Source organism: Antrostomus carolinensis, unplaced genomic scaffold, assembly GCF_000700745.2.
Source record: "Antrostomus carolinensis isolate BGI_N321 unplaced genomic scaffold, ASM70074v2 scaffold2832, whole genome shotgun sequence".
In the NCBI taxonomy this organism is placed as follows: domain Eukaryota; kingdom Metazoa; phylum Chordata; class Aves; order Caprimulgiformes; family Caprimulgidae; genus Antrostomus; species Antrostomus carolinensis.
This window is the reverse complement of record NW_010297411.1, coordinates 132,738-148,788: the sequence shown is the minus strand read 5'-3', so window position 1 is coordinate 148,788 and position 16,051 is coordinate 132,738. Positions and strand designations below refer to the sequence as shown.

Below are 16,051 nucleotides of genomic sequence, written 5' to 3'. Positions count from 1 at the left end.
CCCCTCATTTTGATATATGCCATGAACTTTTGCTAAAAATATATATTGAAAAAATTATTCTCTTCATGAAGCTACTTTGAAATGTCTTTAATAATAAAATAATTTAAAAATGCATAATAAAAGTCATGTTAATATAGAGCAAGGGTTTTTTGAACTTTTCTGTGTACTTAATGCCATTTGTATAATGCCATGCAATATAAAAATTATTTTTTTATTTCACATCTGAATTATTTTTAAGGACAGTAATAATTAATGTGCAGAATGCCTATATATTCTGTTTACTAACATGAAAAAAAAATAAGCTATCTTAATGCATGCTCTAAAAAAAATTCAGAAATTACAGTGTAAAAGGAAAGAGCTTGTCTTCATGTAAGCATTTAATTTTGAGTGGTTTTTTATGTTTCTATTCTTAATATACAGAATAAGTTTCAAAGTGAACCTTACTTTCAGGATGTTCTGAGTTTAAATATTAAGTCAGGACGGTTTTGACTTTATTGAAATATATCTTTTTCAGAATTAAATTTCTTTAAAACCAACACACTTTGTCAAAGCCAAACCTTTGATAACATAACATTTTCTGATGGGAAAATGTTCCATCTGAAAATTTTCAGTCAGGTTTAATAATGACCTGTCAAAAAGCAGAGTATCATTTCTGTTGTGAGGTTAATAAATATTGGAAGTAAATTCTGGAGATCTAAATGAATTTCTAGAAATTGTATCAGAAACATTATTTTTTGTTTTAAACCTCAAAAATCGTATGCTGCATATTAATTTGCACAAGAGAGTATATGGCAGGTTATTCAGGAGAAGAGTACATTGATATGCTAAGTGCAGTACAAAGCTATGGGTGGAGGAAAAGGGAGAAAATTTATTTTTCCTTTAAGATTGTTCATGAGTAGGATACTCAGCAGTGCTGGACTTCTTCCCTGGGAGATGAATAATGCCAGTGAGAATGACTTTGTGAATTCCAGCTTCTGGGATATTCAGTGTGTTCTCAGGGAGTGAGCAGAAGAACATTAACACCAATTATTTCTTGAGCCTGTGTTGAGTCAGTCACTCCTTGTGACACTTGTGTACATTGATGGTGTACGCAAGTCTGGCTTTGCAGGCACATAGGAACTGGTTACTTTTCTACCAAACTGCTGTTCTGTGTAGTGCATATTGTTCTTCTGTCTGAGTCCTGTTAATAATTGCATACCTCCACTAGCTCAATAAAAGCATTCATGTGTATAAAAGGACTTTTCATTTCTACTATAAATTCACATTTATGTGAGTGAAAGAACTAGGACTTAGAACTGTTTTACTAATTGTTATTATCAGTGTATATTTGACAGATTTTAGCAACAGTTTTTTGTTTCTTCTATTAACGTAGTTGTCATTCACTTTAATTACAGTCAGAGAGGCCATGGCACCTATCAAGTTTAACAGATGGGGTCTTCCTGAAGTAGATCCAGAAACTATGCAAACAAGTGAACCCTGGGTTTTTGCAGGGGGTGACGTTGGTGGTCTTGCTAACACTACAGTGGAATCAGTAAATGATGGAAAGCAAGCTTCCTGGTACATGCACAGATACATACAGGTGATTTTTTAAAAGTATTTTTCTCTTTCCCATTTCTGTCTGCTTTTAGATGCTTTATTGTGATTGTTAAAATAATTTCATTGTGGTTTATATTAAAAATACAAGTTTTGAAGAACTAATACCTATATTATCTGGTGATTTGAACATTATAGATTCATTCAACTCGGATCACATACTTGAGTTTGAGTAGTTGAACCCAGTTTTCTCACATTATCTTAATACTAAAATCCAAGCAACATTTTCTTGGCCCCAGCTCTGAATTTCATTCAAGGGTAGCAAGCCTTCATGCACAGTACACAGTGCAAGCAGAAGTCCTATTTGGGCAATTGTGGAAAAGAAGTGAGCCCATCAGTATTGAAAAGTAAAATATCTCAATAGTACATAAAGTAAAAATTAAATACTGCCAATGTTGTTACCTGGGGAAGACAATTTTAGTATTTTTAGAGTGCAAGTGTACTAATAGTTTACAGAGCACTCAGATTATCTGCACCAGAACTGAAGTTTGCTCTGATGAGGCTGATAAACTGGACACAAGAATGCACAGAGGAAAATAATGCAAAGGAGAATTTACCTGAGAAATGTGAGTTTAAGGGATACAGACTTGAAAAACTGGTAGCTGCTTGTTCTCTCTTTTGGTGCTCCTTGTGTCTTCGTGACTGAGCACCTCTGCCTTAATTTTTTCAGTAAAAGAAAGAGCACAAAGTCTAGAGGAGCTGCAGAAGAACCTGCAGAGACAGCCTGTGTGGAGAACCAGCTGACAAAGAGTGTGTTCATAGTGCAAGGAACTTTTTAGAAACATGAGACATGATTCATTCTCCCACAAAAAAAGATTTGAACAACTGAAGTTGGGACTATAACAGCTCGATGTCTTTCTCCCCCATCCATCTGCTCAAAGCCTCTCTGATTGCGTGTTTGTGCAATTTCATGCTGTTGGGGTCTGATTTCACTTCCTAAAAATACTTCAGCTGAAAGCTTGTTTTTAGTATCAGTGCATATTTTTTCTCACTTGTTCTAAAGCACTGTTTGTGTGCCGTCTTCTTAGACCCTATGCAAATGCTGTGAGTGTGAAACATCTTTAATCTCTGACCTGCTTGCTTAATTTCTCAGTGCACAGTGAATTTGGGTAACTGTGATAGGAGGAGAGGAGGGTATCTCCTCCTTTTTGTCCCCTTCCTCTTTAACCTCTAGAAATACATGCAACACTTAATAACCCTGCTTTATTGTGTTGCTTCCTCCTCAAAGCTTGCTGCTTTTTTTTTTTTTTTTTTTTTTCCCCCCTCTGGAATGTATTGAATACTTTAGAAAAAAATCTGAATAGTCATGGCTTGAGAATTAGAATTTTAAATGAAGCAGGTTTGTGATACTAGAGCATTTCCGTTACCCTTTGCAGGTTTCAAGGCAGCTTATTCGACCTTACAGTCTCACCAGGAAACTAATGGGAAAGCCTTACAGCAATCTTCACAGGAAAGTTTCCAAATGTCAAGTGTCACCTTTCCAGCTGTTAGATGAATGGGTTGCCCAGGGGCATTTATTTGGATGTGCAGCCCTTGTAAAATCTGGTTGCTGTGGTGTAGAGTGCTGTAATTTGGCAATTTACTTCACCAGTGTTTGGACCTGGTAGAGATTTTAGTGACGGGAGCAGAGTTTGTTTTTTAAAATAGCTGTTTAGAGAAGGATTGTGTTTGTTACCCTGATGTTTACAGGGGTAGGTATGTGTGTGTGTGTGTTCAATTCACAGCCCTATATTCTGGAAACTTCCAATATCAAATGAAAAAAACATCCTTACACACTACCTTATTTTCTCTCCACTGTGAGATTCTAAGGCAAGCAACCTTCCTGTGATCTGAGTGTCTGAATTCAGTACACATTAAATTTTAAAGAAATATCTTGGTACCATCTATCAATTTGCATTGATTTTGGTAGCCATTTTCAAAGTCACCAACTATCTCAGCACCAGGATCTATAAATAATGCAGTCAGTCTTTAGCAAAATAAAACTATTCCATAGGATTTCTCAACCAACCCAAGACAATGTCAAAGACTGAAACTCAAAGCCACCATCCCAACTACTTGCGGAATGCACTGTTTGAACAGCATGCTGACTGTATCCCACCCTCCTCCAGGCAAAAGGCTAAGCAAACAGATGGGCCTGATATGTGCCCTGAAACTCCAACCATTGCAAGCTCTGGCACATGGTCAAGTGAAGCGTGAGATCCAGACTCAAGGACTCTCCATCAGAAATGCCTTATGTTCAAAACTGGGCGTTATTTACAGAAGCTTCTTGGCTGCTTTTATGCTGGAAACTTTCCATCATTAGTTGCCTAAATATATCCTGCCTGTTAACATATTCCTCCCACTATATGAAGCATAGGTTCATCTCAGAAATTGTTGCCTGCAGCTGTGTCAGGTTAGTTTCTATAAACATGACCAGTCAAAGCCTAACTAAGGATAGTTGTAGTAGAACCTGTTAGAAAATGTAGTCAGTCTTCCTAGAACCATTCTTTGCAAGTCTTCAGAAATCCAGGCAGAATTGGCCAGTTCATGCAGCTATCTACTATTCACAACATTTTTTCAGGATTCAACCTTTTTTCTTATTCCATGAATGATGTAAAAATTTCTTGAAAATAATCTTAGTGATTTATTTAGTTTGGGGATTATAATGGCCCTCACTGTTGTCCAACAGTGACTTTATGATCTTTTACAGAAGTAATGTAGGCTGCTGTTCTCTTCTCTGCCTGAGTTATCTTTTTTTTTTTTTTTTTTGATCAGTGAATGTGATTTAATAATATAATAGTTATATTCAGGATAATTCACAATTACTGCAGGACTAACTTCTAATTTTCTGTGCCTGCCTTGAAAGCAAAGACAGGTCTTGCATTACGATTCTTTCAGTATTTTCTTTCTGGACCACTGCACCAGCCTTGTTGCTTCACTCCTGCTCTGGTCATACACTTACCTGTGGAGCATTTTCCCATACATGGCAGTGAAGATGCCATCTTCTTCTCACTAAAATCCCTCTTAAAAAGTGACTTTTCCTCTCTCGTTCATTATAATTTTTCTTTTATTTAAATCTATTTTTTCTTTACTGTAATCTCCCCAATGTGGACAGTTTCTTTTATAATTTTCCTAGACTGAAATGTGCATGATACACTTAAAGAATAGAGGTCTGGATCCCAACTGATAGAAATTGTACTTCACTAAAATGCTATTCAAGATAAATTTTGAGCATATCCCTGTGTTGTTTTGAACCCACATGTTCAAAACAGTATGGTATATTAGCTTTTTTATTTTCTTTATCTATGCTGTCAAAAAATACATGGGCTTTATATCTGAAGAGTATAGTTGTTGATTCTTTTATGAAGGTTAACCATTCTCATATATTCCTTGAGCATGCATGAATGTACATTATTTCATAATCAATACTAGAGATGAGTGGTTCCTAGGAAGCTTGTCTTTGAAGGCATTAGTTATGTTGTCTGCTTCTTTTCAGGATAACCAAAGGAAAAAAATAATATCTCTTTGTTTAGCTAGAACAACATATGAAACCCTAGCATGGAGACAAGCAATAAAGCACTATTTGCATAAAAGGTGGACTAAATGCAGGTGCAGGAAGCCTGGTATTTTAGTTGCTTATGACCAAGTAAGCAATGTGCCTGTTCCAGTAACAGAAAGCCAGGAAGGGCTTAGAAATATCTCTGTCCAACTCAGGACAGAGCCATGAGCAACCTGCTGTAGTTGACCTTGCTTTGAGCAAGGGTGTTGGCCTAGATGGTCCCCAGGCATTCCTTCTACAACCATGCTGAAATTGTATGAAACAACATAAATATATTTAGCAAAGTTTATACATATTTAACAAAGTTAAATAATGGATAATTGGCGAGCAGATAGAAGAAGCACATGCAAGGGAGGAACTGTGTGTTTTAAGATCAGACTTAAAAATAGAGAAAGCAGGAGTGAGATTAAAGTATTCAGGAAAACTCTTTCAAGCAGTAGGATTTGTAGAGAAGGCTCTCTGTGAAAAACAACAGTAATACAACTACTCACTTTCGCAGTCTATCTTTGTTAAAGGCCTGAAAATAGAGTTAGAACATATCGCTGTGGATAAGAATTTTCTTCATCTAAAGAAAATGAATGTCACAAATTTTATCAGGTCTAAAGCTGAGTTCCTGACTCTCCGTCCTGTGCTACAGACTGTGCTGCTTTGGCCTCTAGGCATGTCCTGGTAAGAGTAAGGTAGGGCCACTGCATGCCACACACTGGGGATTTTTCACCACCGTCTTCCAGTATCCAAAAAATTGCTGTGACTGGTACAGTAAGTACCTGCAATATTGTTAGCTCAGCTGGTTGGCATCAAATTAGAGGAAGAATGGGCCATACTTTTTGTCCTCTATTTTTAAAAATCAAGGGAAGAGTTATTATAAATAAACCCTTGCCTGCAGGCTTTCTTTTCCTATTTGTTTGTGCAATGTCAGGGAAATCCTTCATTATAAAGATGATTTTGCTTTCAGGAAGCTAGTTTGCCAAAAGTTTTGCTTTATAGAAAACAACACATCAGGGCTTAGTAAATTTATTTCTTTTATAAGCATTTTGCTTAAAGGAAAAAAAAAATCAAAAAATAAATAGAGCAAAAAGAGAAGTGATAGAAGGGAGATAAATCTATGAGGATGTATAGCCACTGGCTACTGAACCTTCAGCTGCATCCTGCCCCTGTGTGTCTTTAAAGAAATGGTTTATTCCATATTCCATTCCTTTTTTTTCTCCTCCTCCTGCCATCTCCACCTGAGTCACCTCATCTTTAACAAACCATTAGGCACTTCTTTTGGTGCTTGAGTGGGTCTGGGTGGGATTGTTGTGGTTTTGCTCTTTGTGAGGGAAGTTTGGCAGAAATAATAGGCCTGTCTGCATATGGTTTGGGAAGTTGCTTATGACCAGTTTGCCTGATAGCATGCAGGAGGCCAGGCCTATTTTTGCATGAGTGTATTCAACTACCTGGTTCAAAAGTCTTTCTTTGCTCTGATTAATTTTGGGGTTTTTGTCTTGTATAGGATTTATTTTCTCTTTTATCTCAGAAAGCTCATTTTGTGTCTCTAGTTAAGAATCACTTTCAAGCAACACTCATTTTAGGTGAGAACAATTTTTGGAGATAAAATTTTCCTGCTTGGGAAAAGAAACAGTACCATGTAATTTCAGCTGCATATTAAGCACGTAATCTGTCTATAGCAATCAATATTTACAGTTATACAAGCAATTAATAGTTCATGAGTGATCCACAGAGTGAAATAAATTCACAGAGAACATTTTAGCAATTCTGGATAGCAAAATAATTAACAAATAACTGCTTTTAAAATGGAAAATCAGGTTTTATTAGTCACCTGTGCACATAGAGTGGTATTGGCCAAAAAGCTTTCCATAAACCTTTTGGGGCAGTCTGCTAGTGTTTAAGCTCCACATTGGGTGCCAGCAGAGGCGGGTACTGTTCTGCAAAGGCATAAGATGAGCCTTTCCTGCAGAGCTAGACATGGGGGGTGGGGGGGAAGTAGGTGTCTCAAGGTCCATTTGTAGGAGAACGTAGGGCTAGCCCAGTGAAATTATCACACCTTTCTTTGCTGTCATTCTTTCAAAATCAAAGAGTTCAGTGCAAGAATTCAGTGTATCATTGTTGGTTTCAGCAGATTTCCTCACTTCCAAATATGTGGGAGACAAAAAGTGCTAACATTTAAAAAGTGTTTTAATTTCAATCCTTTGATCCAGGAGGTTTTGTTTTGGCATTGCTAACAACATTTTGAAGTTGAAATTTTAGTTAAAGAAGACTAAAAGAAGTTAAAAGGTTGAAATCGAACCCAAAATAATCAAAAGGCATTACTTTTTTTTCTTTTATATTCTTTTCTTTTTTTTTTTATTTGTCAGTTAACAAAAGCTTTTGAGATGTAGAGTGCTGGACTGTTTGTTCTTCTAAGAACTCAGATTCTTCTGGTGTAGGAAAAAAAGCCCCATGGAGTATGACATGCAGGAAGCAGTGAGCACTCATGAGGAAGGAAATGGAAGATGTCTGGCTTTTTATAAAGTATGGCTGCATTGGCTGCTAGCTGGGAGAAGTCATGGTATTGAAGGGAGTTTGATCCCACATGTTAGGGATCTTTAAAAATTAGATTTTCTCACCATTAGGGCCAAATTCAATTTCACATCAGTCACGCTAGGACAATTCCACTACTTTCAATGCTTTTAAGCCATCAGAAAATGTGACCCTCAAATGTATCCTCTCTGTCGGATAGGAGTTGAAGATTTAGGGTTAGAACCTGAGACATGAATCCAGGCAGTCCCAAAACGAAACAGACTGTAAACTCCCAGGTTTTGAACCAGCCTAGGAAACAAAGGCACTAAAACAAACAAAAAAACCCCTCATCTCTTCCATGCTTATTAGTTTTCACAGGTAAAAATTGAGTAAATCAATTCCTTTAAAAAAAAGCAACCCAAAATGCAGCAATTTTTAAGTAGCTGTGGTTTTTACTCTGTTACAGAAAATCATCCCCACACCTCCAGTAGTATTATTTCTTTGTCCTGCTAAAGAAATCTTCATTTTAAGGATAGAAGAAGCTGCTGTGATCTTATGCTGAAACTTATTAGGAACATAGACTGTGTAGGGCTTCTCTATGTTAGAAATTCATGATCTATTTCTTTGTGATTTTATTGCGTCAACATTTGGAGTGAGCAAAGATTTTAATTCTACCTACCACAGCCTGATTAGGATGCTGTTCAGTATCCATACATGGAAAAAGATTTTCTCTCTACAGTTAGATACATTTACATTGAAAGCTTTTCACTGACTCTCCAGAGAAAAGACTGTCTTTAAAATGAAAACAAAAGTGACTGTGGTGTCACAGCCATAATGTGTATGTTCTTCTTTAATCCCAAATCAGAGTCTAATTTTTGTCACTCTTGAAGTATTCATATTAATACAATTAAATATTTAAACAATAATAGTTTGCATATATTGATACTTATCCTATTCTGCAGGCTAGATAAAATCTTTAAAAGTGGGGAATAAAGGTGCAGGAGTTCAGTTATGCATTGAGTGATCCTGCACATGGATGCCTTCCCTCATTTTTCACAAGTCCCTACACTTTTTATAGATTGGCACCTAGGAAGAAAACAAGAAAGGGTCTGTCTGTGCTGACCTTGGTGTTTGTTTGTTTGGTTTTTTTTTCTATCTTACTGCTGCTGGCAGCTGTAGGGAACAGAACTGGCTGTTCATTATGGCTGAATAAAACTTTGGACTGAACCAGGCTAGCAGTACAGGATATGAAGTCACTGTTTCATTATTGTTCTTCAGTTATTTTCCAGCATGGCATATTTCAATGTGAATGCTATTTGGACAGAAAACATTACATATGCAAGTGTTTGCGTGTTTTGTGATTTGCAAATCTGAACACATAATAGAATACTTAAATTTTGGCTTATTATATATGAATTATTCCCTTATCAGAGTTAATAAGAAACAATATAAAAATGAATCATCAAAAATTTGTTATTTTTGTTTGTTTTTTGCAGTCCTTACATGGTGTTGCAGTTTCCACTGTTCCAGAACTACCACTCTTCTTTACTCCTATTGATTTAGTAGACATCAGTGTAGAAATGGCTGGACTCAAGTTTCCAAATCCTTTTGGCCTTGCCAGTGCAACCCCTGCTACTAGTTCTTCAATGATTCGAAGAGCTTTTGAAGCTGGATGGGGCTTTGCTGTCACTAAAACATTCTCCCTGGATAAGGTAAGGAAATATTTTAGGGTGTATTTAGCACGTAACCATTTCTTTGTATATTTGAAAAATCTGAGTCTTTTGGGAATGGCACTATTAAATCTAGCTAGCATAAAGATAGCAGGGAGGATATGATACACTGTGTAGGTCAACTAGTTCAGGAGGTTCCAACAGTGCAGTGTAAAGGTGACACAATTTCTAGTTTTGTTTGCTGTTACATTCTTCCCTTTTATTACCCAATCTTTTCATATTAGCCAACTAGTAAGGGCAATAGTCCTTTTTAAAAAATTTTGCAGGGAAAATGTTTTCTGTGAGGGGTCAGAATGCAAAGGGAATGAGTAACAGCTTTATCAAGCAACTCATGAAAGGCAGCCTCTGTGGAAGGACTGGCAAGATAAGCCATTGAAATTGAGTTGCAGTTACAGTGTGATAATGTGGGTGTAAGCTTGAGGCTGGATGGGTGGTGGAAGAGAAAGATGGAGGCAACGTAAAACAGCCTATGGATGGAAGAGTACTTGTGCTGAAGGTTATAGTACAGCAACATCGACCTTCAATAACATGTGTTGGAAGAGGAAAGAGTTAGAAGTAAGTCTTGAAGACTATGGCTCAATGTGGCACCTAGAATAAAACATTTTGTGTAGATTTAAAGTGTGTAGTTGCTTGTTTGACCTGAAAATTGCATTCAGGGTGGTTTCCTGTTACTACATTCAAAATGGTAAAAAGAGACTGAGCAAGAAGTTTAGGCAGTGAAAGCAAACCATAGTTTTGATAAAGGTATTGCAGAGAAAAGAAACAGGATTTGGGTTGAGATGTAGATATAGTTTGTTTTGCAGACAGAGGAAGAGGATCAAACATAAATCTATGGATGAGGCCTGAGTAACAGTGTGAATAATGGTAATGTGTTGTCAACCAGTGACAAACAGTAGTATGGGCTGAAGAGAGCTTTTGAGATGAATTTGGAAACAAGGAGCTTTTATTCTTGGTTCAGAGATGGAATGTAAAAGTGTACTGATGGACAGAGACCTTAGCAAAAGAGAAAAGGTGGGTTTGTTACTCTTCCACCTCTACATGGGCAAGTACCATAAGTGAGTTAACTGTAGAGGGTGGCCCTCTAATATGGGGAAGGTCTGAGGACAAAGCGTGGTATTATTACAGCATACTGTAAAATATGTCAGACTAGCTTCTGCTATCACTTACACCTGAAGCAGTCCTAAGGAAGTAAGTCTTCCCCTGGATTGCAGTGGAGATTCCAATCTACTTCACAAGGTTTCTGATTAAAACACTTTTTAGGACAGAAATGTCCTTCACATATGTTTACAACCGACTTATGTGTATAACATACTGTCAGCTGTAATTATTCTGTGCCTAGGCTAAAGGCAACTCATAACATGTACTGAGATGTATTTATTTACTGGTTTTATTGCTGGTATGCTTGCAGTCCTGCCAGACTGCACATTGATTACTGTGTATCTCAAGAGCTAAACAGATACTGGCTGAGTTCCAGCTTGGGTGGGAGTTCAGGAAGAAAGACATGCATGTTGTAGGAAGTGATGTTGGTACTCCACTAAGCAGCAGACTCTGAATCATTCTTCAAATGACAACTGCAAAGTGTTCCACTGGATGCCATGCACTGGAGGTGTGACTTGGAGATCTTTCAAGTGAGAGGATTGCTAAAAGCACATAAATCAAGTGGTTATAAAATACATTTTTAAAAAATTTGTTGCAATAAGATGCAAAATATTGCAGATAATATTTATTTTAAAGATAAAATGTTCAGACAAGTGCTTTGGATGAATTCTAGTTCAGTGATCTTTATTTCTAGCTAAGCTTTCCTCTACAGTTCAATAGGAGGCAGTAGTCTTTCTGTGGTGCCTAAACTCTTGAATCATATATTGCTGTGTGCAGTAGGACTGTGTGCAACCCAAGTGCCACCTATTTTTTCTACTATTGTACACTTCCCAGTAGTACACTTCCTACAGATGTTAAGCCTTAGTATTTGTGACATGATTTGAGATGCTTTGCTGCGAGGTGCTGCAGAAAGAAAATTGCTTTTATTTATAATAGCATGGTAATTAATGCTACAAAAATAAATATTTCAAGTGGGAAGATAAGCTCTATGAGGTACAGCAGTTCTTATGTGAACAGAGTACTACACAAAGACTGCTCTGGTTGACTTAATGCTAGAACAAGAAGTTGGTAGAGAGTTTGGAATAATATAGGTTGGCATAATGTGTGTTTTGGGTTTTTTTTTAACTTCTGATTATGTAGACATAAATCTTGTACAGTGTTCAGCAGATAGCAGAATGCTCTTTTGGGCTGCCATACCTATGGAAGTAGAGATTTCAGACTGAAATATCCTGCCCAGCTAGTCACAGCTAACTGCGTAGCAGGACCAGGAACAGCAATTTCCTGATCTAAGACTGCGGAGTCAATGAGAGGAGGCTGAGCTGCTCCCCAGCAGTACAGTTCCCAAGAGTGGAACAGCTTCTGGAACGAAGGCAGCTAGCTAAACACAGTTTTTGGCAGCTGCAGCTCTTTCACTTCAGCCTTGATTGTACATGATACAAGCAGGATTCTGTGTTCATCCCTCTTGACTCCTCATTTTCTCTCTCCTGGTTAGGTTTAACTTGTGGGCTTCCTTCTTATTTGCAATAGTTAAAGGCCAAGCATAAACTACCTGTGTGGCAATGAGGAGCTTAGCAGCAGGAGAAATGCTTCCTTTTCCAGAGCCAGTTACTGAATTCACCACTGTGTTCGGTCACTGGTAGGGTGTCTCCCCCATTGACCATGGACATCCTTTGGTACGTCAGCAAAAGTGACTGATGCAGGCTAAATTTGAGTGACTTGTAGCTAGTGAAAAGCATACAGCCTAATCACTGATTTCTGTGCATTAACTATTCTGCAATGGAGTAAGATCAGAGAGAAAAGCAGGATAAATCTTGGAAGAAGGAGATCCAAGGACAGAGATTAAAAGGACTCAGGCTGGAGAGCTGTGATTCTCATAAAACAGAGGATTCATTTCATATGAACTCTTTCTCCTTTTCCTTCTTTCACTACCAAAACTCTTCTAAAACGCTAGGCTAGGGATCTGTCTGTGAGAGGCCATACTTCATTGCATAGGTGAACTGTTGGGTAGCAATGCTGCAATTCTAATCCCTGAACCGTAATTTACTCCTCCAGTCTTCCCAATCCTCATCTGTCTTGGCCTCACCTTGAAAGCATCACATGTTGCCACAGAGGGAGTTATCGTGGCACAAACTGTTCCGTGCCATGCTCACTCCCCTTTCAAACACCCACATACTTAGCTGCATAATTGCCTTCATGACAACCTGTGTAGCATTTTCTGTTTGTAGGGTGAGGATTTCAACTGTGAGTGATTCAGCAAAAGTTTGTTCTTGTATACTACTGTACTATTGTTGAAACATAAGAAAAATCTAACATGAGAAATAGCTGAAATTCATTCAGAGTATTTATACATTTAAGTAAACTGCACTCTAAATATTTTAGAAGAGACTAGATATTATAGTGTAATGCAAATATTAATTATAGAGCACTGTACCGGTATGTGTCTGTAGGTATCTCTGAGGGGGATAGTGACTTGTGGAATTTTGTTTACCAAAGTAAACATCTTTGCACAACTGCTTTAGTAACAAGTAGGTTTGATGTCTTCCAGAAATTAGAATAACTGCTCTTAAAACAACTAGCACTAGGAAAGACAAACAGTTGCAGGATAAAAATGCCCCTTCACACACCTTTTCCTACACTCATGTCTTCCGTTTTTGACTGCAGGCTCATTGCTGTTGGTTCAAATACTATTTCTGTCTTATTCAGATAACTCTGTGCTGCAATGTATTCTTTGTAAATTCTGTTGGTAAGCTATTGATGGAAAACGGAGGAGCTGCATATCATAGAGTCCAAAATAAATGAATACCAATTATTATCTCTTTTAGAGCTTAGATGAACATGAACAGAAAACTACCCGCAGAATGAGAGATACTGCATTAATTAGACAAATAACTGTGAGTCAGAGTTTTTTAGTAGAAGTGTTATACTGAGCTGGTTTATTTACTTAGAATTTAGTAGCAAGTGTTGTTTGGTACACAAAATTTGCATTAAAACCTGTAATCAGAAAGTTTGCATAAACCTAATATCAACCTAAGTCAGGGGTTATATGAAGTGTGCACATGTCTATATGGTATCCACTACTGCAGTGAGAAGTTTATAACAGAAATTGGGGTTTTATCAACTGAATTCAGGCTTTGTTTTTCTCTTACTGCATTGTATGAAAGATGAAAAAACAACCGGGATAGCAGAAATGTTTGCTTTGATTTTTAGATGCTTCCTTCACTTCTAAAATTTAATTCTGATTAATCAAATACATCTGTCTTTATTCTGTTGTGACATGCATTGATTTGTGATGCTGTCACTTTCAATAATGTGGAAACAGTTGCCTTTATTATGAGAACCGGCAGAAATCAACATACAGACTAACTTCATTTTTAATCTTTAATTTTTTTTTTTTTCATAATATGTGGAGCAAGTTGCATGGATGATTTTAAAAACAAAACTACAATTAGAACTAGATTAAATTTGAACTAAACCATAGTGGAAAAAACTTTCTAGTCATAATATATGTTTATACAATTCACTTGATGTACATTTTACAATAGATTTCCAGAACCATTTCTAAATTAAAACCATTGCTGGTAGAGAATTAATTAATTTACCCAGGATATATCACATTTCTATGTGCTGTTATTACAATATACATATTCATGCTCCACCTAGTTCTCTTTCTGTACATTTGCACTTAGTGCACCTCACTTCATAACTGAAAGTGGTAAAAAAAAAACATGCTACAATGACGTATTGTTTTCCATAACGTTAGAATTTCACAGAAGTGAATCTGTACTACAAAATGTATATTTTTATATGGTATTACAGCATAGTAGTTTAGATTAAACTAGTTATAATTTATGGTGCCAAGCCAAAAAGCTATTTAGGATGCATTAAAATGCAGAACCATGACATTTGAAATTCTGATGTTCTTAATATGACAAAGGTTATTCTATGGAGTTTTGCTATAATATGAAATATTAATATTTCACAATACAGTTTTGATGAAGTACAATTTGCCTAGCTTGCATATGATAAAGAAATTAAATGCTTACCAAGGGAGTTCAGTGAGAATTAGAGCCCTGCCTGAACATCTGCTTGAAATGTTATTATCCTGTCCTACTGACAGCATCGCTCCCTCATTGTTTTTCAAGATTGACAGCTGAATATTGTACTGATTTTTGCAGCAAATATGTTTAGGTGAACTTTGTTTCGTTTTTAAGGAATTTAGAACATGCCTTTGATTTCCACTCTAATTTTTTTTTTTTTATACTCGTGACATTTGTAGATGCCAGATTGAGGTCTAGCATGCTGTAGCAAAGATAGACCATTGACTTGCAACGAAATGCCAGTTGATATCTCAGTAAACAGAAATATTACTATTTTTATTGTGGGGTCTCTATGAAAGCTGTATGAGCTTTCTTTGTGGAGACAAATGATCAGATTGTTAATGTCAAATATAAAAAGGACTGTTTGCCTTTCTAATAAAGAACATCAGACAACTTTTATTAACTACCTTTTTAGCAGAAAAGTGGGCATTTTACAGGGTTCCTTAGCATGTAAAACTCAGTGAATTTTTTTTTTTTTTTTTTTTATAAATGTTAAAGTGATTATTATTGGGATTAATATTCTTATGAGTTCTTTACGTACCTTATTTTGTTCCATATTTCTGAAAGAATTTTAATAAGAAGTACCAGCTTCATTGTTCCCCAGTTTTTACATTTTTAGATCACTGCATAAAATTAACAAAGTTTAACAGAGGAGGTAAAAGACTATTCTAGGGAAATGCAATAGAATGCAATTTTTATTTTTTAAAATGCTGTAGCAATGACATTACATTTCACTTGAATATTTTTACACAGCAACTGTGTTATGTGGCTACAAAAAAAGAACAATTCATTCTGTGAATCCGAGTAACTAGTAGGAAAACAGATTTTCCTCAAGAAAAAGTATTTCTCTGATATGTTCAACTTAATGGCCTATCTCATCTCTGTAGTTTTAGCCTATCTCTGGCCCAGTATAAAGCCTGGAGGCTCTCTTTAAATGCTAATAATTTTAATAGATTCAAAATTGCTATCTGAGGAAGTGGATAGGACTGTGTTTGACCATTCTCTCTCCTCAATCTGTACACCTGGGGCTATAGCAGCTTGGCATATCTTCACCCCGGAGGAATCCTAGTCTGGAGAGATGTTGCACAGCTCGATAACACAGTGAAAGCAGAGAGGCCAAAGACTCCAGGATTGAGAGCTTTAACCAAGTCATTACTGATAAACCAAGTCCCTTCCTACCACAATAAGACAGCTGAAGTCTGCACCAAGTAGATGTACATCTGGAATTGTTGCAGGCATGCTTCTTGACACCACTGAATTTGCAAGTGAGGTAGCTTGGATTATTTTAACAATCTGTTTTTACCATTAGTAAGTCTCGTTATTTTGACCGATTAATACTTTAAATGTTGAGGATAATGCTGCATTTTTAAAGCAAGAGTTTAACAACTGTCTGAAGTCTCTCTCTCTTTGTGATTGTATTTATTACTTTAGAAATGAAAAACTTTCTACAAGTTCATGATAAAAATTATACTTCTGGGCAAATTTTTAGTTTCACT

At 36.6% G+C, this 16,051-nt stretch overlaps 1 protein-coding gene across 1 annotated transcript in view; it reads left to right on the top strand.

The window, feature by feature from the left end:
- DPYD (dihydropyrimidine dehydrogenase) overlaps positions 1-16,051 on the top strand; it is a gene marked incomplete at its 3' end in the record, with an annotated part of 286,251 nt that overhangs the window by 156,892 nt on the left and 113,308 nt on the right. Inside the window, exons 11-12 of the mRNA XM_029083522.1 lie at positions 1,395-1,579; positions 9,127-9,342. Coding sequence (XP_028939355.1) covers positions 1,395-1,579; positions 9,127-9,342 — 401 coding nt within the window. The remainder of the gene's footprint in view (positions 1-1,394; positions 1,580-9,126; positions 9,343-16,051) is intronic.